At 40.9% G+C, this 25938-nt stretch overlaps 1 protein-coding gene across 2 annotated transcripts in view; it reads left to right on the top strand.

Annotated features, from left to right (window-relative positions):
* Positions 1-25938, top strand: part of USP32 (ubiquitin specific peptidase 32) — a 62916-nt gene extending 36978 nt beyond the window's left edge. The window contains exons 9-34 of one of the 2 annotated variants that reach the window (XM_062507340.1): positions 1009-1071; positions 2601-2684; positions 4933-4994; positions 5105-5207; positions 6501-6546; positions 7776-7951; positions 8656-8796; positions 10453-10612; positions 12786-12940; positions 13191-13272; positions 13752-13826; positions 14318-14456; positions 14715-14820; positions 15259-15432; positions 15922-16096; positions 16720-16871; positions 17461-17572; positions 17754-17965; positions 18292-18476; positions 18832-18918; positions 19832-19952; positions 20628-20819; positions 21350-21641; positions 22073-22476; positions 22768-22860; positions 23583-25938. In XM_062507340.1, coding sequence (XP_062363324.1) covers positions 1009-1071; positions 2601-2684; positions 4933-4994; positions 5105-5207; positions 6501-6546; positions 7776-7951; positions 8656-8796; positions 10453-10612; positions 12786-12940; positions 13191-13272; positions 13752-13826; positions 14318-14456; positions 14715-14820; positions 15259-15432; positions 15922-16096; positions 16720-16871; positions 17461-17572; positions 17754-17965; positions 18292-18476; positions 18832-18918; positions 19832-19952; positions 20628-20819; positions 21350-21641; positions 22073-22476; positions 22768-22860; positions 23583-23756 — 3765 coding nt within the window. In that variant the 3' untranslated portion in view covers positions 23757-25938. Of the gene's footprint in view, positions 1-1008; positions 1072-2600; positions 2685-4932; positions 4995-5104; positions 5208-6500; positions 6694-7775; positions 7952-8655; positions 8797-10452; positions 10613-12785; positions 12941-13190; positions 13273-13751; positions 13827-14317; positions 14457-14714; positions 14821-15258; positions 15433-15921; positions 16097-16719; positions 16872-17460; positions 17573-17753; positions 17966-18291; positions 18477-18831; positions 18919-19831; positions 19953-20627; positions 20820-21349; positions 21642-22072; positions 22477-22767; positions 22861-23582 lie in introns of both variants that reach the window. The other variant, XM_062507339.1, reaches the window with a different exon arrangement.

Raw genomic sequence — 25938 nt, 5'->3', positions numbered from 1 at the left:
CCCAGGTACAAGGTTTGGTCAGAATGTGTGTTCTGACCTGTCCCAGGCACAAGGTTTGGTTAGAATGTGTGTTCTGACCTGTCCCAGGTACAAGGTTTGGTTAGAATGTGTGTTCTGACCTGTCCCAGGTACAAGGTTTGGTTAGAATGTGTGTTCTGACCTGTCCCAGGTACAAGGTTTGGTTAGAATGTGTGTTCTGACCTGCCCCAGGGACAAGGTTTGGTCAGAATGTGTGTTCTGACCTGTCCCAGGCACAAGGTTTGGTTAGAATGTGTGTTCTGACCTGTCCCAGGTACAAGGTTTGGTTAGAATGTGTGTTCTGACCTGTCCCAGGTACAAGGTTTGGTCAGAATGTGTGTTCTGACCTGCCCCAGGGACAAGGTTTGGTTAGAATGTGTGTTCTGACCTGTCCCAGGTACAAGGTTTGGTCAGAATGTGTGTTCTGACCTGTCCCAGGTACAAGGTTTGGTTAGAATGTGTGTTCTGACCTGTCCCATGTACAAGGTTTGGTCAGAATGTGTGTTCTGACCTGCCCCAGGGACAAGGTTTGGTCAGAATGTGTGTTCTGACCTGTCCCAGGTACAAGGTTTGGTTAGAATGTGTGTTCTGACCTGTCCCAGGTACAAGGTTTGGTTAGAATGTGTGTTCTGACCTGTCCCAGGTACAAGGTTTGGTCAGAATGTGTGTTCTGACCTGTCCCAGGTACAAGGTTTGGTCAGAATGTGTGTTCTGACCTGTCCCAGGTACAAGGTTTGGTTAGAATGTGTGTTCTGACCTGCCCCAGGGACAAGGTTTGGTCAGAATGTGTGTTCTGACCTGTCCCAGGTACAAGGTTTGGTTAGAATGTGTGTTCTTTCATATAAAGGCAGCTACAAAAGCACAGCTTTTTGTCTGGGTGCCCTTGGTTTGAATTACTGAGAGTTTCCAGCATCTCCTACAGTTTTATTTTTATTCTGAGCACATCCTGCTGGGAGACTTTAACTCTGGTTTCTAATCCTTTTGTTGAAGGAGTTGGACATGGGCTTGTCTGAAATCGTGGAAGATATTTTACATGTGCATGATAACACAAAGGTAGGAATTTGCTGTTCTTTCCTTGTCATTTTTATACCCCACTACCTTCAGTTTATTTATAAGGAAGTGCTTTCTTTAGAGCAGAGATATGTCAATAAAAGAATCTTTTTCAAGAAATGTCAGTTTTCCATTAAAATTTACCACCTTGTTCTGTGAAAGAAAGAACATATTTGAATTTTATAAGCCATTTTAATACATGAAGCTAAACCCAAAATGCATAACCAGATGAAATTAATTGGAAGCCTGCACTGTCTGCAAGGCTCTGCTGTGCATAACTAACACCACTTTTAAATCTGCTGCTTGACTTCTGGTGAAGCTGTTCTTTGTTTCCTGTTAAAATTGATCTTGAGAGAGAGTGCAGAAGTTTATCTTATATTTTATGCTATGTCAAGACACATTATCCTCCTATGGAGGCATCTGTCATGACACAACACAAAATCTTGGGAGTTTATATTGTGCTTTAAGTATAGCTGGGTGTAAATCTGTAATTATCTGTAATTCTCCTCCTTGCTCTTTGGAAATTTGGAGATACCCACAAAAAAATATTGTGGAAGTTGCTTCCATTATTTCTTCCTTTGCTTTAGTAATTGGGAAGAGTGTCTGGAAAGGATAAATAATTTATGAAAAACTATAAAGAATGTCTAGAAATGCTTAATTATGTGTTTGAGTAGTTGTCTTGCCTGCTTGTACTCCAACAAAGTGGTGAGCAAATACTTTACTGTAATTCTTTAATTTTTCAAAAGGGAAATTGTGGCTTCTCTCAGTTTCATCCTTGGAGGTTTTTATAGTTTGGCTTCTTAAAAAAAAAAAGGTAGTTTATAATCAGCAGTCCTGCTTCCTCAAAGAGTTAAAAAAGAAGACTTCAGTCTTCAGAATGTTTTTGTAGTGGCATCATCAGTGTAGTGCTGGAAAGAGCTGATGGTGCAGTAATTACATCAATTATTTAACCTATCTTCGTGTGTTAGCTTTGACCTGGGTTAACTCTGGAGAAAATGGTCTGGAAGGAGAGGCAGAATAACTGCCAGTGCTGTCAAATTGGCTCAGAAACATATTGCCAGATCAAATAAAAAAAAAAAAAAATCAGATTGATCCCTTCACTGAATCCAAGATCCCTCTGACATGGTCAGGGCTCCAGCACTGTGACTTGGCAGGTGATTAAGAATTAATGGGATTTGTGTTGTGAGGTGAGATCACCAGGGTTTGGTGACCCAAAGTGGTTTTCCCAGCCCTCAGAGGAGGGTGCAGGTGATGGACACTGGATGTGAGTGGTGGAGAGGTCCCACACTGAGCCCTGGTCACCCTCTCTACTCTGAGCTCTTCAATTCTCTAGGTTGCCTAATCCAGCTAAAAATGGAATTTTTTTTTTTTCTTTCACTGGATCAAATTTTATTTAAATAGTGCTAGATGCCAATTTTTATGGAATCCCTGGTTTTGTCATGCCTTGCATGAGGCAGGTAATGAGTATTTTACCAGCAGCAGGTTGATGTTTTGATGGTTTTTCCTTCCCCTTTCCTTCTCCTCTCTTGCAGCTTGGACACCTCACTCTGGAGGACTACCAGATATGGAGTGTGAAGAGTGCTCTTGCCAATGAATTTTTAAATCTGCTTTTTCAGGTATGTTTAGGGGAAATCTAAGGTTGTAATTTTCAGTAATTAACTGCTGAGCTTTCTGCATGGCCACGGAGTGCAGCATCAGCATTTGTGTGCACAGGAGGGGATGTGGCTTTGCAGCTCTGGGCTGCCTTGGCAGAATGATTTTCTCTTTGATTATTTTTCCTTGCAGTGCCTGGAGATGCCTAAAGCCTCATCTGTTCAAGAGAACCTGGTGCACTGCTCAGAAAATGAAATTTTGAGTGTATCAGCAATTATATTTTCCATTAGACAAAGGCTGGGTTTGAAATGGGTTCTGTGGCAAATCTTTGCCAAGAAAGCAACCCAGGGAATGAGAAAAAAAATCGAATTCTTTCCCTTTACATTTTACAACCAGTTTCCCTTTAGATTTTCTGTTAAGGCCCTCTAAGGTACCTCTCATTGCTTCCTTAATGAAGCAGTTCTGGAAAGCTGGGCTCTCACCTCACTGTTCACTTGCAGAATCTGAGGATTAAGTAGGTGCTGAATTGGGTTTTAATTGAGCTTGAATTGGATTTTTCTAAATCCTTGAAAGCCATATTTTAGCTCTGGCTTGCTTTGTGCAGAAAATAACCCTCAGAGATATTTTCATCCACTGCAGTTTGTTCCTTACCTGTTTCCCTTTGAGGCTGATATTTGGAGTTTAAAATAATAATAATAATAATTGGCCCATGACTACTTTATAAATTGTATTTTGAATGATGCTTTCCCAAGAGCTTCAGGGTGACTGAGTGAGGGTATCCTGAGGCCACCAGCTACACCACAGCTGGAAAGAATAACACCAGAAAGTTCTTCAAATTCATTTTATCTCTAATTACATCAAGTTTGCTGAAGTTGCAACCTTCTCCAGAAGGGCTGTCTTTATTTTTGGCCTGTCTGGCATCAAGTATCCCCTCATAACTAAATATTGATGAACTAACAAATATCACTGCAATCTTGACAAAGAATGAATGAAGATGTAATAAATCTGTCTTAATGCTGATTACACATCACCAGTGTTGCACATTGCTCATGGGGAGTCTCATTTACAATATTTTTTTTCCTCCTGGCATAGCTGCTGTATTTTCATTTTTGATTTTAATTTTTTTTTTAAACTTTTATCACGTAAAGCACAGGGCAGAATCTGCCTTTGATTTATCTGAGCATTTATTTGAGGTGTCATGTGCCTCATCTGCAGACAGAAAAGCCAAATATTCTGAGTGGAAAGCTTGTCAACAAATGGGTTTGTTTGCAGAGGGGTTGGTTTATCTGAAGAATCTCATTTTAGATCAATGCTACACAAATTTAAAAAGAAACACCAGACCCAGCTGTGTTGTGTGTGCTGGGAAATCTGTTGCTTCCCCCTGGCTAATGGCCTTTGTTTCATTCACAATGTGATATGGTCTCTCTCCCTGTAATAGAAATTTAAATAAGACATCTTAGCAGTGATTAGAAATCTCCAGCTGAGATACAAATTGATAGCCTCAAAAGGGACATAAGGAGGAGACTGTAAATCATGGGGTGAGCAGCCAAACCATCTGGGAAGGTCCTGAGGAGCCCTTCCCTCCCCTCCTTTCTCCCTGTCCAGCTTTACTGGGAAAAGAGGCAAAGAGGAGCCTCTGACACTGGTTTGTACTGGGAATAAAACCCCACCCAGGCCAGGAGATGGGGCCTTGCCCTTCGAGTTCAGTTCAAAACTAGATTTAAAAAAGAGAGAGGAAAAAATAGCAGCAGACATCATGGAATGGCTGCACTTTGCAGAGTGGTTTTGGCTGTGCTTTGGGGTGGTTGCTCTGCTTTGAACTTCTCCCTCAGCCTCTCCAGGGCTTGTTTCCCTTTCAGTCTCATCTAGAACCACTCATTCCCTGCTTTTTCCTTTCAGTTCCCTTTTAACTTTTAGTTCATCCTCTTCCAAGCACTTGCACTCTCCCAGTTCCTCATTCCCTGTCTCCAGCACTCTCAGAAATCCTGATTTGTGTATCTGATCCACATCAGTGCTGTGATCTGTCATGAAAACTGCTTTTCTCTTCACCTTAATACTTACCTTGGTGCATTTGACATTCTTGGTGCTTTTATCTTAACAGGGGGAAACAAGTTGGGAATCTCTCAGCTCAAGTGACTTTTTTATTAGTGATTTATTCAATTTTAAGTAATATTGCTCCATTATTAAATGATGAAAAGTCTCATCTGAGTTGTTTATATTTTTTTTTTTGCTTTTATTTGCCTGTTAATAAGAATTTCTTTCTTTCTCCAGGTGTGTCACATAGTTTTGGGACTGAGACCTGCCACCCCAGAAGAGGAAGGACAGATTATTAGGTGTGTGCTTTGCTCAGAAGCTTAAATGGCTTTCAGATCCACCTTTTAGTATTTTCAAAAGAACTGGAAATTCCCTGTTTGAGCTAAAAATTCCCATTCTCTCTGTACAGAGGCTGGTTGGAAAGAGAAAGCAGGTATGGCCTCCAGCCAGGGCACAACTGGTTTCTCATTGCTATGCCCTGGTGGCACCAGTGGAAAGAATATGTCAAATATGTAAGTAGAATAATAATAATAATTATAATATTCTATATTGCAGAAGTGATTTCTTGTCCTTGTGAATGTGTTGAGGAAGGAAATGACTGCTGAACCAATAATGCTCAGAATTGAGCATCTCCTGTCTCTTGGTGGAAAATAATTGTTCTGCTGAATCATTGTTATGTGGGGAGCTTTGCACTGTAATTTCATTAAACTCTCATCTCTTTTATCGTTCCTGCATCTCAAAATATTTTTTGAATAAAATCCATGCTCACAGGAGCATTTCTTTCAAATCTTCTGATCCATCTGATAATAAAACTGCCCACTTTGGATTTGACTTGGTTTGGGCCACAAATACACTCTGAATTTTCTGGACAAAGGAGGAAATTGGTGTAATTTGCTTTAGAGGCAATGACAAAAACAATCTAATACCCAATCAAAGGATTTTCCAACTAAAACTTTATAGATACAGAGTGCTCTTTAATACCCTTTAGTTAAAATATTTAAGCTGAAGCACCCCTGAGTTGTGCAAAATGCAGAATGTTTAATAAATTTAATAACATTTAATTTGAGATAAATATTATTTGCAGGCTAAACAAATGAAATAAACCCCTCAAAAGAGTTTTTATACCTTCATAAGTAATCATATAAATACTTTATTTGTTTTATAAAAACAAATAGCTGGAAGTACTCAGAAAACTGCAGTGTGTGCATTAACTGTCCTTGTAATGAGCATTATTTTTTGTGCAAGAGAGGGTTGAAATGCCAGAAATGCCTGGTGTGAGTGCTCAGATGTGCACAGGATTTCATCCCTAATCCTTTGCATAATGGCACAAGGCCATTACTGCACTTCTCAAGCAAAAATAAAAAAAACCACCAGAATTTCTGTGAAAATGCTGCAGGTTTGAGGAGCAAATGTGGTTTTTGTTGTGCTTGCTGTTCTCATTTAACCATAAAAACTTCAAGTCTTCAAATATTTACAGTGTGTAATTGCAGCTGTTTAAAACCAGGTGCATTTTTATGTGTCTAAGTAGGGAAGAGAACTTTGGAATTCTGACTCTGTGCAGAATGGTTTATTTGATTGTTTTCACAATTTTGGGAATTTATTTCTGCCTTTTTTATTTGTTTTTGTTTTGTTTTGGTTTTTTTTGTTGTTTTTGTTGTTGATACATGCAGAAAGCAGTTTTCCTTCAGGAAATCTTGTGATGTGCAAAAGTGATTACAGAACTGTGAATTTTTTGGTGGCTGCTTTGACTGACATGCCTTTGATCTTGGCTCATAATTAACTTTTCTATTTCTTCCCAACTCTAGGATGCAAACCCAGTTGTGATAGAGCCTTCATCTGTCTTGAGTGGAGGTAAGAATCCCCTGGTAGCTGCTGCAGCCAATACCCCAGAACAGGGAGAAGACAAAATGGGAGGTCTTAATGACTTCAGTGCACCAGAAGAAAAGTTTTCAGATAATATTTCCACTGCCTCAGAAGCCTCAGAGTCCACCAGCAGCAGTAAGCATCTTATTTCCTTGGAGATTTAATGTAGAACAGCTTTTGGGAAAACTTCACACTGCATGGACCCCTCCAGCCAGAGAGATAACACAGCTTGGATTGCAGGATTTTCAAGATGTTTTTTAGGATTTTTTTAGTCTGTGGTGGCTAAACACAAAGTCTGGTTTAACAGCAGTTCATCTGTTGTGCTGGGACTAATTTCCAGAATTATTTTCAAGGTATTTTTTGTCCTATTGTTTGTTTTCTGAGTGGATTTTTTTTTTCTCCTACTTTCACATGAAATTGTTTTAAGCTGGTTGATCCTATACTCTGCCATGCAATGATAGTAAAAAGAGGGAAGAAACAGCAAAAAGCCATGAGGAAAAATTGCAGTTTTGCAGGGCGTGTGATTTAAATTTGAATGAGTTTGTGCAGATCCTTAGAGCCATCTTTGTGAAAGAAGAGATTTTTGTCCCGATTTTCAATGAGTTCTTGTGAGAATTGGAGATTTTTTTTTTCCTTTTAAGGCAGTTGAAGTTTGCATCTGATATTTTAAAATCATAATTGAAATTAGGTAAATTACTGTGATTTTTTTTTTTTTGCGTATAGGGTTTGGGGGAAACAAAGGGCAGAGAGACACAGGTTCTTTATTTTTATTTATACTGAAATTTCCATTTAGTTCTGCATGACCAAAGCAGCTTCTATAAGAATAAAGCCATTTGCCTTTTCAAGGAAAAATAAAACAAGGCATTATTGGATATATCTCTAGTTCTGTATATGAGTTTTTTAGGAGTTTGATATTCAAACATCAGATAACAACTAAATGCTCACCACATTTGCTCATGCAGAGCTGGTTAGGCTGTTTCAGAGTTGTGTAATCATGATCTAAAATATATAAAATATAATATAAAATCATAAACCCCTTTCTGAGAACAGATTTATCCTTCTGGAGGAGGAAGAGTTGCATGTTGCACTGCAGGATGAAGGACAGCAAACTTAATATTTTTTAAAAGAAGGCTACAAGAGTGTAACTCATTCCTTTGTGGTTTGTGGGATTAGGAACTGAATTCTTTGTGGTTTTTTTTCTCTTGCTCTGTGCTCAGATACTCTGTACCCTGGCACCCCAGGCTCTGAGGTGAGCTTTGCAAGGCAGCACAACACTTCAGACAATAACAACCAGTGTTTCCTTGGATCCAGTGGGAATGCTCTGCTGCAGCTGAACCCCCAGAAACCAGGAGCTATTGATAACCAGCCCCTGGTGACACAGGAGCCAGTGAAGGTAAAGCAGCATGGTGATAGAGAAAAAGCATATTTTAGCTCTCTTTTATCACAGTTTTTTTAAGTTGGTTTTTATTTTCAGCTTAATTCTGAATGAACATCGCTCTGCCATACAGCAAAATTTAGGTTTCTTGCTCTTATTTTAAGAGGGAAAAATTGTGTTCTGCTTCTAAGGCTACTCTTGTTTTTTGTAAGAAAAGAAACATGCAAAATATTCTTACAGTTGGAAAGATATTTGTGGAAAGACAGCTCGCAGCATTAAATGTAAAATACTCTGACAATCAAACACTTCAGTGCTTCCATCTAAATATGAATTTACTGCTGTTGCATAAGACTCTAGTAAAACAAAACTGATAGTTTTTGCACTATGAGTGCCAATAGAACATGGAACACAGACCAGCAGCATCAGTGCTGAGCAGAGATGGGATTTTTCTGTTCAAAGTTGTTGGAGTAGGTGACACAAGAGCAAAACACATGAATTTTGTACTGCACAAGCTTTTAGAGAAATAGTAAATAATGAGACTTGAACGTTAATTACTGTTACATTTAACTGCCATCTCTCAGTGTGAAAAGCAGCTGCTAATTGTTACTTAGAAGTCTTTTAATAATTAAAGAGTGTTCTGTGTTCATGAACTGAAATCATTGTGGCCATGTACTAATTTCTCCTCTGGAGATATGACAAAACCCCTTTTTTTTTTTTTAAAGGCTGCATCATTAACTATGGAAGGTGGAAGGTTAAAGAGATCTCCCCAGCTGGTGGAAGGAAAGGACTATGTCATGGTGCCAGAACCAGTTTGGAGAGCACTTTACCACTGGTATGGAGCAAACCTGTCCTTGCCCAGGCCGGTGAGTTGTGATTTTAGACACTTTTTAACAACCAAATTTGTCCAGTGGCATCAGGTAACCTCTTCCAGTCATCTCCAACTTCATCCTGTGTCTTGAAGAGCAAACTGGGAAAAAGCAGCCTCCAGACTGGTCCTGGCTGGAGATTTATGGCTGTTTTAGCTGGAGGTTTGCAGCACAGTGCCAGGGGGTCTTGCAGCAGGGCAGATGTGCTGCTGCTGTTTGCTAAAGCACACAAAAGGAAACCTGAGGTCACTTTAAAAGGCTTGGCATCAAAAGTCTCATCTTTGAAAGCTGAGACACAGTTAAAAAGCTGTAAAATGGGAACCTGCAGATCTGAGAACCTGTTTTTTCTCTCTGACAATTTCATAAAGCAGGGGAAAGGCAGCAATTGCTCCTTCAGGTTCAGCATCACACAAACACAGTGTGCCAAGTTTGGGGAAGAGCTCCAAAGGTGAGTCCAGGAAAGAGAGCAGGCCAAGACTCTTCTCTGTCAGAATGGCTGCTCAGGAGCACCTGGGAGCTGCAGCTGCAGGATTCTGCTCGCTTGGAAACGTTGGGAACCTTTTCTTCCATTTCTCTTGAGTGTATTTATTCCACAGAGTGATTGGTTTGTGCTCTGTCAGGTAGTCCCTTCTAGGAGATGCACCCAAAAAAAGGATATGAGGGGATTTTTGTGCTGGTAGAAATAGATTTTTGGTGGTTGGTGTCACAAACATTCAGTGTCACAGATGGGAAAGGATTATCTCTATGATTTTTGACAATTTGGTCTGTTGGCTCTAGTGCATACAATTATTTTACAGGGAAAAAAATCACTGGCTTCTTACCTCCTCCCACACTTTCTCCATGGAAACAAACACCTTTCATGATCCAGAAAAGGCCACATCACTTTATACACAAAGTAATGTGCTTTTTTCCCCCTCAGAAAATGTCACACCATTGTTTTTGTTGTAGCTGAAGTTGAGTACTGTGGCATGTTCCTTCTCACAGCTTGAGCTGTTTTCTTCTGCTTCACATGGTCACAAAAAAGACTGAACATTCCTTCCGTTTCTGGTTGTATATTTGGGCAGATCTAGGTGGCAAAATCCTTGTAGAAATGGTGGCTGGAAAGCTGCAAAATCTGTTTTGGGGTAATTTCAGCTTTTTCTGTCAATGCAGCAAAATGCAACTAAAGTAGGTTGCAGCCAGTTTGTACATTATGAAGGTTTTAAGTCAATCCTGTGGTTCACAAAGTTCAAACCAAATGTCTTATCCTGCATTTGTGTCAGTTCTTTCAACAGCTGTGAAACTTTTATGTGAAGTATTACACTGAGTGGAATTAATGAGGTTCATTGTGGATTCACATATATCCCAGGAATTATAAAAATATTCTTTCCGTGGTGTGGTGCAGAGAGTGATGCTGCACTAAATAAGTTGTTTGCTTTTGACAACCTGCAGCTAATAAGCTCCAAAAAAGTGCTTAGGAATCAGGAAATTGTCATTCCTGGGGATATTTACCTAAAACCCCACGAGAAGTGTGGATTTTTTATCTCCTCATAAAAGAGTTTCATTTTTAAATAACTTAATCACTTTTTCATGATTGAATCACTCCTGTTGCTATTGCTCTTCTCTCCACACTTGCAAAGTGAGTCTCTGAAATATTGCAAACCTGTTTTGCAGGTGATCAAGAACAGCAAGACCAACGTGCCCGAGCTGGAGCTGTTCCCTCGGTACCTGCTGTTCCTGCGGCAGCAGCCGGCCACGCGCACCCAGCAGTCCAACGTCTGGGTCAATATGGGTATGATGAGCCTCAGAATGTTCCCTCAGCATTTGCCCAGAGGTAACTTAAGAATGCAGCAAGAACCATCCACCCACCCCTTGTGCAGTTTCTAGGCCGGTCCAGGCCGGGGGAGCTTCCTGCGCTGCGCTCGTGCTCCGGCTCGATCGCCCTGCGGCGCGGTCGGGAGCACCGGGGGCTTCCCCTGTGCTCTCTGCTCCGAGGAAAAGGCAGCAGGGAGCATTTGCAGGCTTTTCCCCTGCCCTCTCCTCAAGGGAAGAGGCAGCAGGGAAATCACTTGATTGCCATTGTTGTGGCTGAGTTGGGAGTGAGAAATGAGCGCTGCGGAAGCTGAAGTGATCCGGGGAGCCAGAGCTGGGCATTCCCATTTTGGGAGTGATTCCTGTAGCCGTGGAATAGGTGCCTCTGTGCCTCTCTGATAGTGCAGTGGCACAATAAATTCAATTAATGCTTAGCCAACTGCTTCTGAGTTACTTAGGCAGCTGGGCTTTGATGCCTAAAATTATTTAATGCTCTTTAGAGAGCGGTGAAATGAATGGAATATGAAGACTATTATTTGATGCAGTTCAAAAAGACAATTAAAAACAAAGTATAAACACCCAGCTAAAAATCTATTTGTCATAATTGTGGTGGTAATGCTCACCAAAAGATTGTACAAGAGTAATCTTCAGGTTGTGGCTTCACGTTTCAGCTGAGGTGTTGCAGGATTTGTCTCTGGTTCCCAGTTTGCCTCACACAAGAGGCTGGAAGGAATCTCTGCTGTTCACATTTGGACACACATTTGCATCCACAGTAACATGTCCAAAAATGGGCTCACCTGACTGCTGCAAATTCAATCCTTCAGCCTTGCCTAGTGGCAGAATGGGGGTAAGACCCTGCTGCAGATGCTCAGTTTTTCACTGCTTTGGTAGGATCTCACTCTCTGTGTAGTCAGCAGCTGCCTGTGCCATCGAGTTGTGCTGCACAAACTGCTCTGCCCAAATTCAGCTTTCCTGCCTGACCCAGTCCAATGGAAACTGCTTTGTTTGGACATCCTAAATTCCAATGAAAAGAGTCCTCTCACGTGCCAAATTTGATCTTGATTTGGAATTACTTTGCACTGCACTAATTTGATTGTCCAATCTGTTATTAATCTTGTGGAGTTCTCAGATGTGCTTTCTTGCTGTAATCTTACAACTAATCCTCTGATCCCTAATCTCAGAAAATGTTGTTTTCTTTTAAAAAAACTGAGTACTTTGCTTGGTACACTGAAGCCAGACTGCTTTGCTGATTTATAAGGTATCATTTACTCTCTTGTTAAATTGCATGTGATAATGTAATACTGCACCTTTTCATGTTGCACTGTTCATTTTATTGTAATCTTTTAACAGTGAAAATAGAGTTGTGTCACTTCTCAGGCTACTTAAATATTGCAGTCATCCACTTTGGGTTTGGCTGGATAATGAAAGCTTCTCACATTTGTAAGGAATATGGAACCTTTGAATTTTAAACCAAAAAAGCTCCAAAAAAAAACCCTCTTTAAAGTTGGTCTCATCTCTAGTGCAAATGTTTTATATAAAGATGAGCTCCCATTAGAAAGAGCAACAATCTTGACCAAATAATTTGTTGCTGCAAATGTGAGCTTGTTGAGCAATTTTGGTGGAAATCCCAGGTGTCTTCACAGAATGTTTTGAGGAATTTAGTCTTTAAGAAATTTAGTTATTGAGAGTACTTCTACTGTGAGCTGCCAGGCTGATTTCATGGGCACAGATCAGCATTCATCCCCACAGAAGAGCTGAAGCAAAGTCATGCTACTCCCAAAATTAGTTAAATTGGGTTTTTTTTACCTTACATTTTACTTACAACATACTCTCAAAAAGAAAATCCTTATGAAATGTTGAAGTCCTTTATTTTTAAAATTCCCTTTTCCTCTCACACTGTATTTTTAAGAGACAAAAAGACTTGTGAAAACTTGTAAAACTCCATTGAGTTTTTTTTATTTCCTGTGAGAATCTCAGAGAAGCAGTTTTCTAATCGGTTTTGCTAAGAAGGGAGGTATTTTATCTGCTTTGTGACAGCAAATTTGCTGTCCCAAAGGGTCAGTACCAACTGGATTTCCACCTAACTCATAAACACAAGCGCTACAAGTGTATAATCCTTTTTTTTGCAGAGTATATTCAGTGTGTAATTATTGATCTGACCTCTGGGTAAATCCATTCTCTCACTGTGAATCCAGGGAATGTCCCTTCCCCAAATGCTCCTTTAAAGAGGGTGTTGGCTTACACTGGCTGCTTCAGTAGGATGCAAACCATCAAAGAGATCCACGAGTACCTGTCCCAGAGGCTGAGGATAAAGGAGGAGGACATGCGCCTCTGGCTCTACAACAGTGAGGTAACCTTGCTCCTTTTCCTTCCTTTTTGTATTATTTTATATTTATATTATGTGCTTTATTCCTTTCCATCATCTATTAGCTACACGTGCAAAGAAAAATGAGATTGGTCATAAATATCTTTTCCAGCTGCTGTTTATTTTTTTGGAGTTTTTTGGGCTTTTATTTCTGTTTGAGGTGAAAGGGTCTTCAGTGTTGTACATGTAAAACTGTAATTCTGTGATGTGGGGTTTTTTTATTTTTCTCCTGCAGAACTATCTCACTTTGCTGGATGATGAAGATCACAGATTGGAATACCTGAAAATCCAAGATGAGCAGCATTTAGTAATAGAAGGTATAAAAAGTATAATTTGCTATACCTCTAAAAATAGAGGTTTACTAAGGGGAAGTGGTGGCAAAGCTAATTTAGGAAAGTTTGCATGTATTTTGTCCCTGTTTTGAAATGGACTTGGATCTTTTGTTGGTTTGCAACAAGACAAATAATAATGGTATGTCATGAACTGATTTATTCAGACCTGGTGGGTCTTTATTGAGAATTAGAATAAGCACTGAAAAATTTGCTATTCAACAGCAAAAGCAATCCCAAGGCTGCTTCCTAAAGATGTTACTGGTGTGGTTGGAGGGATGCCAGCATCAGAATGAGTTCCACTAATGATTAGGAACATTGAAATGAAAACTAGCAAAAATAATAGCTAGAAGTAAGCACACTTCTAATCCCAAATATTAGAATTTTTTAATTAAGCCTCTTCAGCTGTGTAAGCTCTCTGGAGTAAGTAACACTTTTTAAAAGTCCCTTTTCATGTCCTTTTCTAGTTCGAAACAAAGACATGAGCTGGCCAGAAGAGATGTCTTTTATAGCAAACAGCAGTAAAATAGACAGACACAAAGGTGAGTCTTGCACAGAGTCCCTGCATTATGACGAGGAGAAAAATCCAAGAAAGCAATTGAAATGTTGAAACAATTCTTTTAAACACAGGTCCAGTTAATATTGGGTGAGGTCTTTTATGCTGCTTTGCTTGGCCTTTATATTAACTTAAATGCTGGAAATGAAGGAGCGTGGGATTTTTTGTTTATTACCTTGGATTTTGTTAAAGCAAGGAATAATTAATGAACCCAGAATTTTCAGTACCATAATTGCCTATAAATATTCTGTCTGGATTGCACTGCTGTCTGTGGTGGATCAGATCAACAAAATGCCTCAATTTCTGGGAAGCAGAGTTGAGAGAGCAGATACTTTCAACATCTGCATGCCTGTAGTGTCATCATTTGGGAGCAGGTTCAGTTAAATTGGTTACTGAGAGAAGATGCTGCTACAGCATTCTGAATTTTCTCATCTGCACAACTTGCTAAAGTGATGGTTTGTTTTTTTTTTTTCTCAGTCCCCACTGAGAAGGGTGCTACAGGCCTGAGCAATTTGGGGAACACGTGTTTCATGAACTCCAGCATCCAGTGTGTGAGCAACACCCAGCCCCTGACACGTTACTTCATCTCAGGGAGGCATCTCTACGAGCTCAACAGGTAATTCCTGGGGGAGAGCAGTGGCTTTTTGGGTGCTGGAACATTTCTTCAGGGCTGTCTGCTTCTGCAGGCTGCAATTCAGTGGAAAGGAATGATTGAAATTCAGTGTTACCAGCTCTGCAGTAGATGCTATGTTAGAAGCATGGAAATACAGCCTCTTGTTTGTGAGAGCAGGAAGCTTTTCTGCTTCCTTCTTCATCTCCAGGCTAGAGCTGTGGGGAAATTTTCATCTGGTATTAATTCCTTTGTGATTTCTAGGACAAATCCCATAGGAATGAAAGGACACATGGCCAAGTGCTATGGAGATTTGGTCCAGGAGCTGTGGAGTGGCACCCAGAAGAACATAGCCCCCTTAAAGCTGAGGGTGAGTTTTTCTGGGGTGGAAAACAAGCATTTCTTGGAAAAGCAGAATTTCAGTACAGTTTTCCCTGGTGTTGCCTGTATTGTAGCAGTTTGGAGACTCAGAGTTTTCCCTAGAAGGAGCCAGTGTTCATCAGACCTGGTGGAATTTGTGGTTATAAGGCCAAAGGAGTTACATGGTCTGAAGAAGTGGCTTTTATAGCCCTTTTTAGGTACAAAAGATGATGCATTTACCTGTAAATGAGCTTTTGTTCTGAAAGCAAAAGGGCTCCCCTCAGCTCTTGGTAGTTGAATTTGTGTGTTCATTGACAGCACATGTCTCCTCTGCAATATTTTGATTTATTTTTTACATTTTTTACATGATATTAAATAAGTTTCTGCTGGTTTTGTTTTTTTTTGTTTTGTTTTTTTTTTTTTTTGTTTGTTTTGTTTTGTTTTATAGTGGACAATAGCAAAATATGCTCCAAGATTTAATGGCTTTCAACAGCAAGACTCACAGGAGCTTCTGGCTTTTCTTCTGGATGGGCTTCATGAGGATTTGAACAGAGTTCATGATAAGCCATATGTGGAACTGAAGGACAGTGATGGTCGGCCAGACTGGGAAGTGGCAGCAGAGGTAGGGCTTCAAATCTTTGCCTTTGGGTTTTTTTCTGTGTTTTTTCTTTTCCTTACACTACTAAGCTGAGCAAATGTTGATGAGGCTGCCTGTGGCAACACTTTTGTGATTGTAGCACTTTTGGGATCTTGTCAGAGCTGTGATTTTCAGAGATAATTTCAGCTTTGAGCTGAAAATGAATTTTAATTGTTGTAATAAAATTATGAAGATGATACTTCATGACAATTTTGAACAACTCAAAATTAATGAGTATCAAAATATTTCAAGATGCCTGATGATCCCCTCAGAAGTACTTTATGTGGTGTCACACCTTGATTATTGTTTTGAGAACTTCACTTGTGCTGTAACTAAATACTTCCTATTCATTAGAAATTAGGAAATAACTTTTGTGGAAATAATTTGACTCCCATAGGCCAATGAAACTTTGGAGACCAATGAAGTAGTTTCCAGTTTCTAACTTTGTATTCTGTTTTTTGTGCTTCATTTCAGGCCTGGGAAAACCATCTGAGAAGAAACAGATCCATTGTTGTAGATTTATTTCATGGGCAGCTGAAGTCACAAGTGAAATGTAAAACTTGTGGGCATATAAGTGTTAGGTTTGACCCTTTTAATTTTTTATCCTTGCCTTTGCCAATGGACAGCTACATGCACCTAGAAATTACAGGTGAGTGGTGTAAATGTGTCATTCCTAAAATAAAATCTGTGGAAGTGGAACAGCTAGAAAACAGCACATTTTGTTTGTTACTACTTATTAAGAATAATGCAGTCATTTTAATATAACAAAGTGCAAGAATTTTCATTGGAACGCAGTTAAACCCAGATAAAATGTTTAGAAGCAAAAGGATGGCCCATTTTTAGTCTTGATTGAAGGATTTAATACAAAACCTTTTTAAAATGGAGATTTTTTGAGAACTTTCCTTCTGTTCCCTCTTTTGTGGAGGTTGTCCTAAATCTGCCCAGAGGAAAAACAGTAGCTGGGGGAAAAAATACAATATGGGTCATGAACTGTGCTCTGAAGGAGCTGTGGATTGCTGGAAAAGAGGCAAAAGGAAAGATGGTAAAAAAGTGAAAGAAATTTTGGAAACATTTTCTACTGCCTATGCAACAAGAAATTTTCTGACACTGTGACATTGCCTGCAGTCCTTGAAAATTGACTGGGAAAATAAAATAAATCAGCCATTCAAGTTGGGGAAAAAGTATTTTCCAATAAGTGAGGAGCTGTAATGTATTATTGTCATTAAGACTTGCCTGGGTTGCTGAGCAGGGTGTTTCTTTTCCCCTTTAAAGTAATAAAATTAGATGGTACCACTCCTGTTCGATATGGGCTGAGATTGAACATGGATGAGAAGTACACAGGCTTGAAAAAACAGCTGAGTGAACTCTGTGGCCTCAAACCAGAGCAGATTCTGCTTGCAGAGGTGCACAGCTCCAATATCAAGGTAAAAAGAAAAAAAATAAATTATTGCTGCAACATGCTTTGGTTGTTTTTGTTACTCGTTTATTATTTTTAACATTTAAACTTTGCTTACAAGAACTGGGAAATAATTTAACTAAAAGTATGATGAGATAACTGAACTGATTTTTTTCTATATGAACTTTTATTTTGTTCTTAAACAGCAACTTGGCTTGCTGTAAATAGATTAAAATTGATTGCTAATGATACTTTTAGGGGGAAAAAAATCATCTTGAGGTAATAAATCTCAAGTTAAGGTGCCGTGATGAGTTTCAACACTCTCAAGACATCAGGACTATAAGTAATTAGTACTGTAGTAGTATTAAATACTAAAAGGCTTACAGTGTGTATGGATATTTCCAGGTGGATTTTTTTGCTGTAGATTAAAAGTGTGTTTAGAGAACCACTGATAACTCCTGCAGAGGGCTTGGGCTCTTTATTCTTCTGGAAAGGTGTGAGGAGGCAGGTGGGAGGGAGAGAGGAGCTGATGAATGCAGTTTGCAGAAGAACAGAACACCTTTTGGTCACAGATAAAGGTATCCAAGTGCCTGAGCAGCTTTCCCTCTCTCCTGAAGAACTTCCCTCAGGACAACCAGAAGGTGCGGCTGTCCGTGAGCGGATTCCTGTGTGCGTTTGAGATCCCCATCCCAGGCTCTCCCACATCAGCATCCAGCCCTGTGCAGACAGGTGAGAGAAAATTCTGCTTTTCTTGCTTATTTGAACTGCACAGAGTTGAGAAGCTCAGCACTGAACTCGATCCTTAAGTGAGGATTCAAGAAAGGACAAGCGCGGGTTGCGCTCGGTATCCCCGCGGAACGGAAGGGATAAAAAATGGGGAGAATTGATCATCGAATTGTCTTGCCTGCAGAGATCTCCACTGGGCCATCAGCCAATGGAGCTGCCACCATCCTGATGAACGGGGACGTGCCCAAGCCGAGCCTCATTCCCAATGGGATGCCAAACACCGTGGTGCCATGTGGGACGGAGCGCAGCCCGCCCAGCTGGAGCCTCAACGGCCACGTGCCCTCTCTGTGTGACAGCCCCTGCACAGGCTACATCATTGCAGTGCACAGGAAAATGGTCAGTGGTCCTGCACACCCATCAGCTCCTTGTGCTGCACGCTTGGGAAGAAATGTTAAAAAAGCAAAGGGTTTTTTTTTTTTTTTTAATGTCCACGTGGTATTTATACACGTTTGTGTTTGATGTGCTCAGATAGCCTCGCCTTAATTTCATAATATAGAAATGCTTTTCAAGTCAGTGAGGAAAATTTACTGTATTTAATATTGGAATTAGAGTCATTTTAATTGCCAAGGCCTGAAATAAGTCACAAAGCCAGCAATCCAGGTGATTACTGTAGTGTGAGTTCATGCACCTTCACATGTGACTTGTCCTTTTGCTTCCCACAGATGAGGACAGAGCTGTATTTTCTCTCATCTCAGAAGAACAGGCCCAGTCTCTTTGGAATGCCCCTGATTGTTCCCTGCACAGTTCACACACGGAAAAGGGACCTCTATGATGCTGTGTGGATCCAGGTTTCCAGGCTGGCCAGCCCCCTCCCTCCTCAGGAAGCCAGTAACCATGCACAGGACTGGTGAGTTGGGCACCTCAGCCTTGGATCTGAGCTACAAAACAGTGCCTTACACTTGCTTGCAAGATTTAAAGTTGTGTTCATTCAATTTCTCATAATAATGGCAGTAATTAAAATTAAATCCTTTTTAGGACAGTTAAATGTAGCTGCACTTAAAGGTTGCCTTCATTCTTATCCAGTGATTGATAATTATTTTTATCTGATGAATTGAAGCCATTGAAAGGCAGCTTTTAATAGTAAATTGTAGCCAAAATTATCATTTTGAGGGTTTTCTTTAAGTAATCATAACAAGCCCAGTGAAGGGAGGTAATTGCAGTGAGAGTGCTGCTGTTTGATGTTGTGTTCTCCTCTGTTTCAGTGATGACAGCATGGGGTATCAGTACCCCTTCACCCTCAGGGTAGTTCAGAAGGATGGAAATTCTTGTGCTTGGTGTCCATGGTACAGGTAAATTGTCCTTTTTTCCATTTACAGCAGGGAATCACTCCAGCAGAAAGGTAATTTATGGTAATGGGTCTGTGGTACAGTTCAGACTTCAGAGGTAATATCAAACAATAAGAATCTGCAATGTAATTTCACCAGAACTCTCTCCAGGCAGACTTGCACTGCAGCACAGCTTTTATGACTTGCAGAGCTGAAAGTTCTGCTGCCACGGAAATTTTAAATTAGGAGTCAGAAATGAGATTATCCAAAACCTGTTAACCCCTTACACTACTTTGTGTCTGTGTGCAGCATTGTATGTCCACAGACTTGCATGGTTTTGGGGGATTCACACAACCCCAAATTTTTAGATATAATTCATCTACCACTGTGAGTTCCTTGCCATTTGAAAGGTAAGATCTAAAATGGGCAATAAGAAATTCACCCTGGAAGGATGACAAACAAAGACTTGCTAATGAAAATTTCAGACCCTTGCTAGAAGGCATTCAGGCCATAAACTAGTTTTTTGAAAAGTGCTTTATAGCTCTTAGAACCAGTTATGGGGAAAATGACTTGTGGAGACAGAGCAGTGGAGTTTTTGAGGTCGTAGCTGCGTTTGCTCAGCACTGGATCATCATGGAATGGAAGGGACCTTAAAGATCATCCCATTCCAACCTCCTTCCATGGGCAGGGACACCTTCCACTGGATCGTGTGCAGGCAGATGGTGGAGCTCACCCAGCTGCTTGCATTTCTCGCTCTGGTAAAGTTTTGCAGTAAAAACACAAAAAAAACCCTGAGCATTGCTGCAGAAAAATGTCTCACACTGACAGCGAGGCCTGGAGCTTGCAGGGTGCAGATGATACAAAACAAAGAGCAGAACTGAAATCATGTAGAAGTGATTGGGCACTTCCCTGACCACATCCAACCTTTTTGATCCAGGTTCTGCCGTGGCTGTAAGATTGAGTGCACAGAGGACAGGGCTTGTGTGGGCAATGCCTACATTGCTGTGGACTGGGACCCCACCGCGCTGCACCTGCGCTACCAGACCTCGCAGGAACGGGTAAAATCCCAACAGGAACCCTTTGTTCTCTGTCAGCACCTCTGAAACAACACCCACTGCAGCCTTCTTTTTGTTCACTTGATGCTGCTTTTTGTCCATTCTCTGTTAAACCAAAGGCAGCGATCATGGGGCGGTGTGTTCTGGATAAATCGATGTCTTGATGTTAGACCTCTTATGTGGTCTACTGGTGTGGAAGGGAAGCTTTTAAAGAACCACAGCAGTGCATTTGCTGTCTATTGGGAATTGCTTTTAAGCTAGTCAAGATATCTAATAGTATATTGCATAGTACATTACAAAATAATTTGATAAACTTTCTGTAACTGTAAACAGTTATGCACGTGAGTAAACCTGTTTTCTCATTGAGTCAACAAAACACATCTGAAGGCAAGCCTGTAGCTGGTTTAACCTGGAATAACTTCCAATTTGTGAGTTTTATCTATGAAGTTATGCTTTATGGATAATTTATAAGCAAAGCCCAAGTATAAGAACACCGAATTATTTTTATCTGCCTCTTCATAACTGAAATAAAATTCCTGCCAGAACTTATCACATCTCATTTTTATCTTTAATTCTGAACAACCCAATGAAGTTACTTGTGTGATAGAGCGAGGAGAGCCTTCCTCTGAGCAGTGTGGGTTACATTTCCAAGTCAGAGACAGTTTTCTCTCCCTTCAGATCGTGGAAGAACATGAAAGTGTTGAACAAAGCCGCCGAGCCCAGGCAGAGCCCATCAACCTGGACAGTTGTCTGAGAGCCTTCACCAGCGAGGAGGAGCTGGGGGAGGATGAGATGTACTACTGCTCCAAGTGCAAGACCCACTGTCTGGCCACCAAAAAGCTGGATCTTTGGAGACTTCCCCCTATTTTGGTAGGATCTTGTGTCGTTTTCCTCCTCAGCAGCAAACCCAAAGCACGGTGTTCACAAATCTGCCATCACCTTGCTCTGAATAAGACTGTTTGCTTTGTTCATGCTCTCAGGTGGGGGGCACTGACTGAGCTTGCAGGCAAATAAAGCAAACCTCAAGTCCCTTGGAATATTTTTAGCTGCTGCCTTGCAGGAAATGGTGGTGGTTTGTGCTCTGACACAGCTCATGCTCAGATGGTGACACCGTCTCCTGTCTGGTTGTGGAACACCTGCAGTTCTTATTTTTCCTACTTCATAGCTTATTCAGAATTGATCACTGAACTGAAGCAACCTTTCCCATCATTTCCACGTGAAAATATTCATATTTTACCAGCTTGATCCCAAAATCCCAATTGTCACACAGAGCATTATTTTTACTAGCAAAGAATAAAATGTGTATTTTTTTTTGGAAAAAGTCTCTTTGAACGGTGAAATTAAAGGGGGATGTCATTGCCCTCCCCTTTAATAATTTTCTCTACCATGTTTCCCCTTAGATCATTCACCTGAAAAGATTTCAGTTCGTTAACGGCCGCTGGATAAAATCCCAGAAAATCGTTAAATTTCCCAGAGAAAATTTTGACCCAAGTGCCTTTTTGGTACAAAGGGATCCGAGTCATTTCCAAAGGAAGCAGCTCACCCTGCAGGTTGAGAACCTTCCTGAAGCACGGGCTGGCCAAGGGGACGCCAGGAAAACAGATGTGCAGATCACTGGCACAGCAGCAGAAGGGGACACCCTGAACAGGAGCCCATCCTCCCTAAACACTACTGTCCTCAATAATGTCAAAGGTAGGAAATTACTGAGGACAATTCCACTCAGTGCTGGCGTTTGGAGGGGAAAAATGTTGTTATGTACAAAATTTTAATGTTTGGGAGTTTTTTTGCCCAAGCACTAGACTTAGAGACATTTCTTAGGGAAGCTTTAGTGTGAAAAATGAAAGAAAATTTAAGAAGTTGCTCAGTGACAAGAGATATTGGTACTTGTGTAAGTGGGCTGGAGTTAGAGTGAGGGATGTGTTCCTGCATAAAAGAATTCAATTTTGTTTTTTAGGTGTATGGATGTGTGTGAACAAAGATGGACTTTTATTTCTATGTATTACTCACGAGCTGCAGTGAAACAGTGGTGTTTGATGTTTGGTTATTCGAAAAAAAACCTCTTTAAAAAGAAATCTAGTCTGTGTTTGTAGTCATCTTAGTCATCTCTGTGCTTTCTGTCCTAGCATCTCCATCCTTGGGGAGGAAAAGTGGAACCAGCTGCCCTTCCAGTAAGAACAGCAGCCCCAACAGCAGCCCAAGGACTTTGGGGAGAGGCAAAGGGCGCCTGCGGCTGCCCCAGCTGGGGAAAAACAAACTGTCCAACAGCAAGGAAAACCTGGCTGCAAACAGGGAGAACGGTGCTGAGCACGAGCAGGGGGATGCTCTGACTAAAGGACAGGCTTTGGGGGGCAGCCAGAGCGAGCTGTACCCCGGGCAGGACAGCGAGGGGGCTCTGGCCAACGGGTACCTGTGGGAGCAGAGCTCGCTCAGCAACGGGCAGGGGGAGAACCACAGCGAGGACGACACGGCCGACGACCAAAGAGACGACGTCTGGGTCAGCCCCATCTACAACCTATATGCAATCTCGGTAGGTGGCTGCTCCTGTGCCACAACTGCCCCACTGGGACACTGCTTTAACCAAATGCCTTTGTTGGGTTCGTGCCAGCACAGGGATGTGTGGGGTAGGAGAGCAAAAGTCAGCACCATAAATTCGCTGTAAAACTGGGTGTGAATTAAGTCTCTCATTTGTTCCCCTCGTGTGTGTAAAGTTAGCTCCAGCTGTCTAGATTGTCATGATGGCTCACTCACACATGATGAACTCGGGAATTGTTTATTGGATGTTTGATCCAGGATTGCTTTTCTTCTTCGTTTTCCTCAGTGCCATTCAGGAATTATGGGAGGGGGTCATTACGTCACTTATGCCAAAAACCCGAACAACAAGTGGTACTGCTACAATGACAGCAGCTGCAAGGTAAAGCATTTCTTTTCCTCATTATTTCACATCATTATTCTAATTATTTCAAGTAATTCTTGCCTTGGTTACCCAGAGCTAAAGAAAGAATCCTAAATTCTAGCTGAAGTAATTTTAGAATCACGGAATGGTTTGGGTTGGAAGGAACCTTTAAGTTCATCCCATTACCACCCCTCTGCCATGGGCAGGGACATCTTCCACTAAATCAAACATGTATGGAGAGGTGCTGTTTGAAATCAGGAGCTTCTCCAAAGCTGCATCAGATAAATATTAAAATTATTAACTGAAATTGTACGTGAGGTTTTTCCCAAGGTAACATCTGTTCATCAGCTGCTCCCGCAGTTAAGCAAAGATGCTTATTTCATACAAAGATGGAAAAACGACTAAGAATGGAAAGCCAGGAATACATTTCCATGATGGCAGCAGTTTGCATTCAGTTGGTGAATAACTCAGCTCTGACACTTCTAAGTATTTGCATTCATCGCTAGAAAATTGTCAGAGTTCCCAAGTAATTCATGGAGTGAGGTAACAAGGAGGGGAGACAGAAAACGGGATTCCTTGTGTTACAGCCAGTTAAAAATACACTTTTTGGGGCAGTGTGTGTGCCCCACGTGTTGGAGCGTGTGCACTTCTTTTGGTTGTTGTGCACACTTTTTGGGGTGTGTGTTTGAAGTGCAGCAGTTATCCCATAGGGCTTTTCCCGGTGTTTTCCCCTGTGTCAGGAGTTACACCCGGACGAGATCGACACGGACTCTGCCTACATTCTGTTCTACGAGCAGCAGGGGGTGGACTATGCCCAGTTCCTGCCCAAGATCGATGGCAAGAAGATGGCAGACACGAGCAGCATGGACGAGGACTTCGAGTCCGACTACAAGAAGTACTGCGTGCTGCAGTGAGCCTGAGCTGCCACGGGCGAGGCACGAACCCTGGGATGTGCCCTTGGGCAAGGCGTGGCTGAGACAGAGAACAGCTTGTGGTTGTCATTGTCCCCTGTGAGCTGAAAGCACAAAAAGAGCCCCCTGGTTAAGCAGTTAATATCCAGTAGTATTGTTTTGTTCTGTTTTCTCACTACGTGCTCGAAAAGTTGCTGATGTTGGACATCTGAGACTGCCACTGGCCTTTAAATCCAATGGTTTGAGAAAAGCCAGCTAGGACCAAATAAGAGCTAAAATTAAACATCCAAATAAGAGCTAAACAGAGTAGTGTAGAGTTTACCAACTGTTCTAACAACCCCCCAAGGCTCTCGTTAGGTTTAAGGTAACGGGGAAAAACAATTTGTAGTGTTGTCTTTGGACAACATGATATTGCTACCTCCTTTTTCCTGCAGTTTTATTGCATTTTATTGGCAAAACGGGGAAGGCAAGAGAAGGAAGTGTGCACAAATGGAAACAAATTATTGTCACGGGGAAGAGAAGTTTCCAGTTTTGCCACCACCGATGTGTGTCAGTTGCTTTCTTTCTGTGTGTTGGGAGCACAACCAAATCATCATTTGGGAAGAGATTTAATTTCTACACTTGAATGGTTTGTTATACTTGTGTTTTCTCCACGTGTTGGCTGTGCAGATCAACATGTTTCAGGAATGGCTTTTCTGCCTGAGGAGTGCCGGCTCAAACTTTTTTGAGCTGCCTCAAGAAGAAACTTCAGGTTGGAGAGAGTAGTTGTGATTACACTCACGGTGTCTTAAAACGTGCACATTGCACAAAACGTTCCCAGCTTTTGGAAGGAGAGATGCTTGAGCTTACGTTTCATGACTGGTGTTGCTTTTGAAATTTGCACTTTTGAAAATGCGTCTGATTCAATTGAAACCCACAGTTTGTTTGGTTTTGTTGTTGTTGTAAGGGCTCTGGAGTGAGTGGCTGTGAATATCTCACTGTGTATTTCAAAGAAAGAAGCTGTGGCTGTCAGGTAGCTGTCGTAGCATTCATGGATGGAGGTTTTTTTTATTGGTTTCCTAACTCAGTTTCTTGTTTCCCAGATTTGATTGCCTTTTCAAATTAATTTTTTTTTGTCTGTTTGTTACACCAGGTTATGCAAATACTGGCAATTAAACCAGACTTGCTTTCCATGCCCTTGCAACATGCTCTGTAATTCAAGGGGCTTCTTGCATGAGGGGAAGTGTGACTGAATCTTAGCAGAGACTGGAAAAAAAAAAAGTGAGTTGGTTTTTTTGAGCAGGCATTTCTTTAAACATTTTCAGTGTTAAATTGTTTGCATATCTGAATGAAGATAAAATTTTTCACTCTTTTGGCCTTTTGTTCTTCAGCTGAGCTTAAGCAGCTTATTGATTTTGTTGTACATCTTCTTCCCAGTTCTCTAGATTTTTGTACCTTCACTAACAAAACTGTTACTGACGTGGTTCTCTGCAACTAATGTTTGGATTCATTTTGGGGTGTTTGACAAGAATGCCATACCTTCAGTGAGTTGATCATTTCCAGGAGGATCTGGGGTTTATCCTTTGAAGAAATGATATCAGCTGGTCTGGCTGTCTTTGGAGGTTGTGCCTCTTTGGGGACAGCAGATCTGCTCCAAAAATGAGTCTTGTCTTACCTGTCAGATGTTTCTCCTTATCCTCTGTGGTCTTTTATCTTTGAAGTGGTCTGAACATTGAGCCTAAAGAAAAGCAAACATGACTTGTGAATTTCTAGGTTAGAAGCTTTTTCAACACCCACTTGTCTACTCCTCCCTCCGCAAACTCCATGAAAAGTGAAAGATTTTCAACTGATTTACTTTAAAATGTTTTATTTAAGCAGGTAGCACAATCTACTAATGTTATTTGATCCTCTGTGTTTGTTACATTGGTTGTAATTAATTTTTTAAATTAAATTAATTCAAGAATTAGTAGTAAATTTATTAAGTTAACTATTAACTACATTCACTTTGTAAATTATTGTATAAAACTTATTGACAATGCACTGACTTTAGAAAGATGTTAATGTACATAAATGCCTTGTAAATAAAATAGTGTTGATGTACTGGAATATGAGCTGTATTAAAAACAAAGGTATTGGTAATTGTATATGGAGTGAACCTGTTTATCTGTAACTATATTATTCAAACAAATTAAATACTGTGGATGCA

The sequence above is a fragment of the Cinclus cinclus genome, chromosome 22 (genome assembly GCF_963662255.1).
Source record: "Cinclus cinclus chromosome 22, bCinCin1.1, whole genome shotgun sequence".
In the NCBI taxonomy this organism is placed as follows: domain Eukaryota; kingdom Metazoa; phylum Chordata; class Aves; order Passeriformes; family Cinclidae; genus Cinclus; species Cinclus cinclus.
This window is presented reverse-complemented; position numbering and strand designations above follow the sequence as displayed.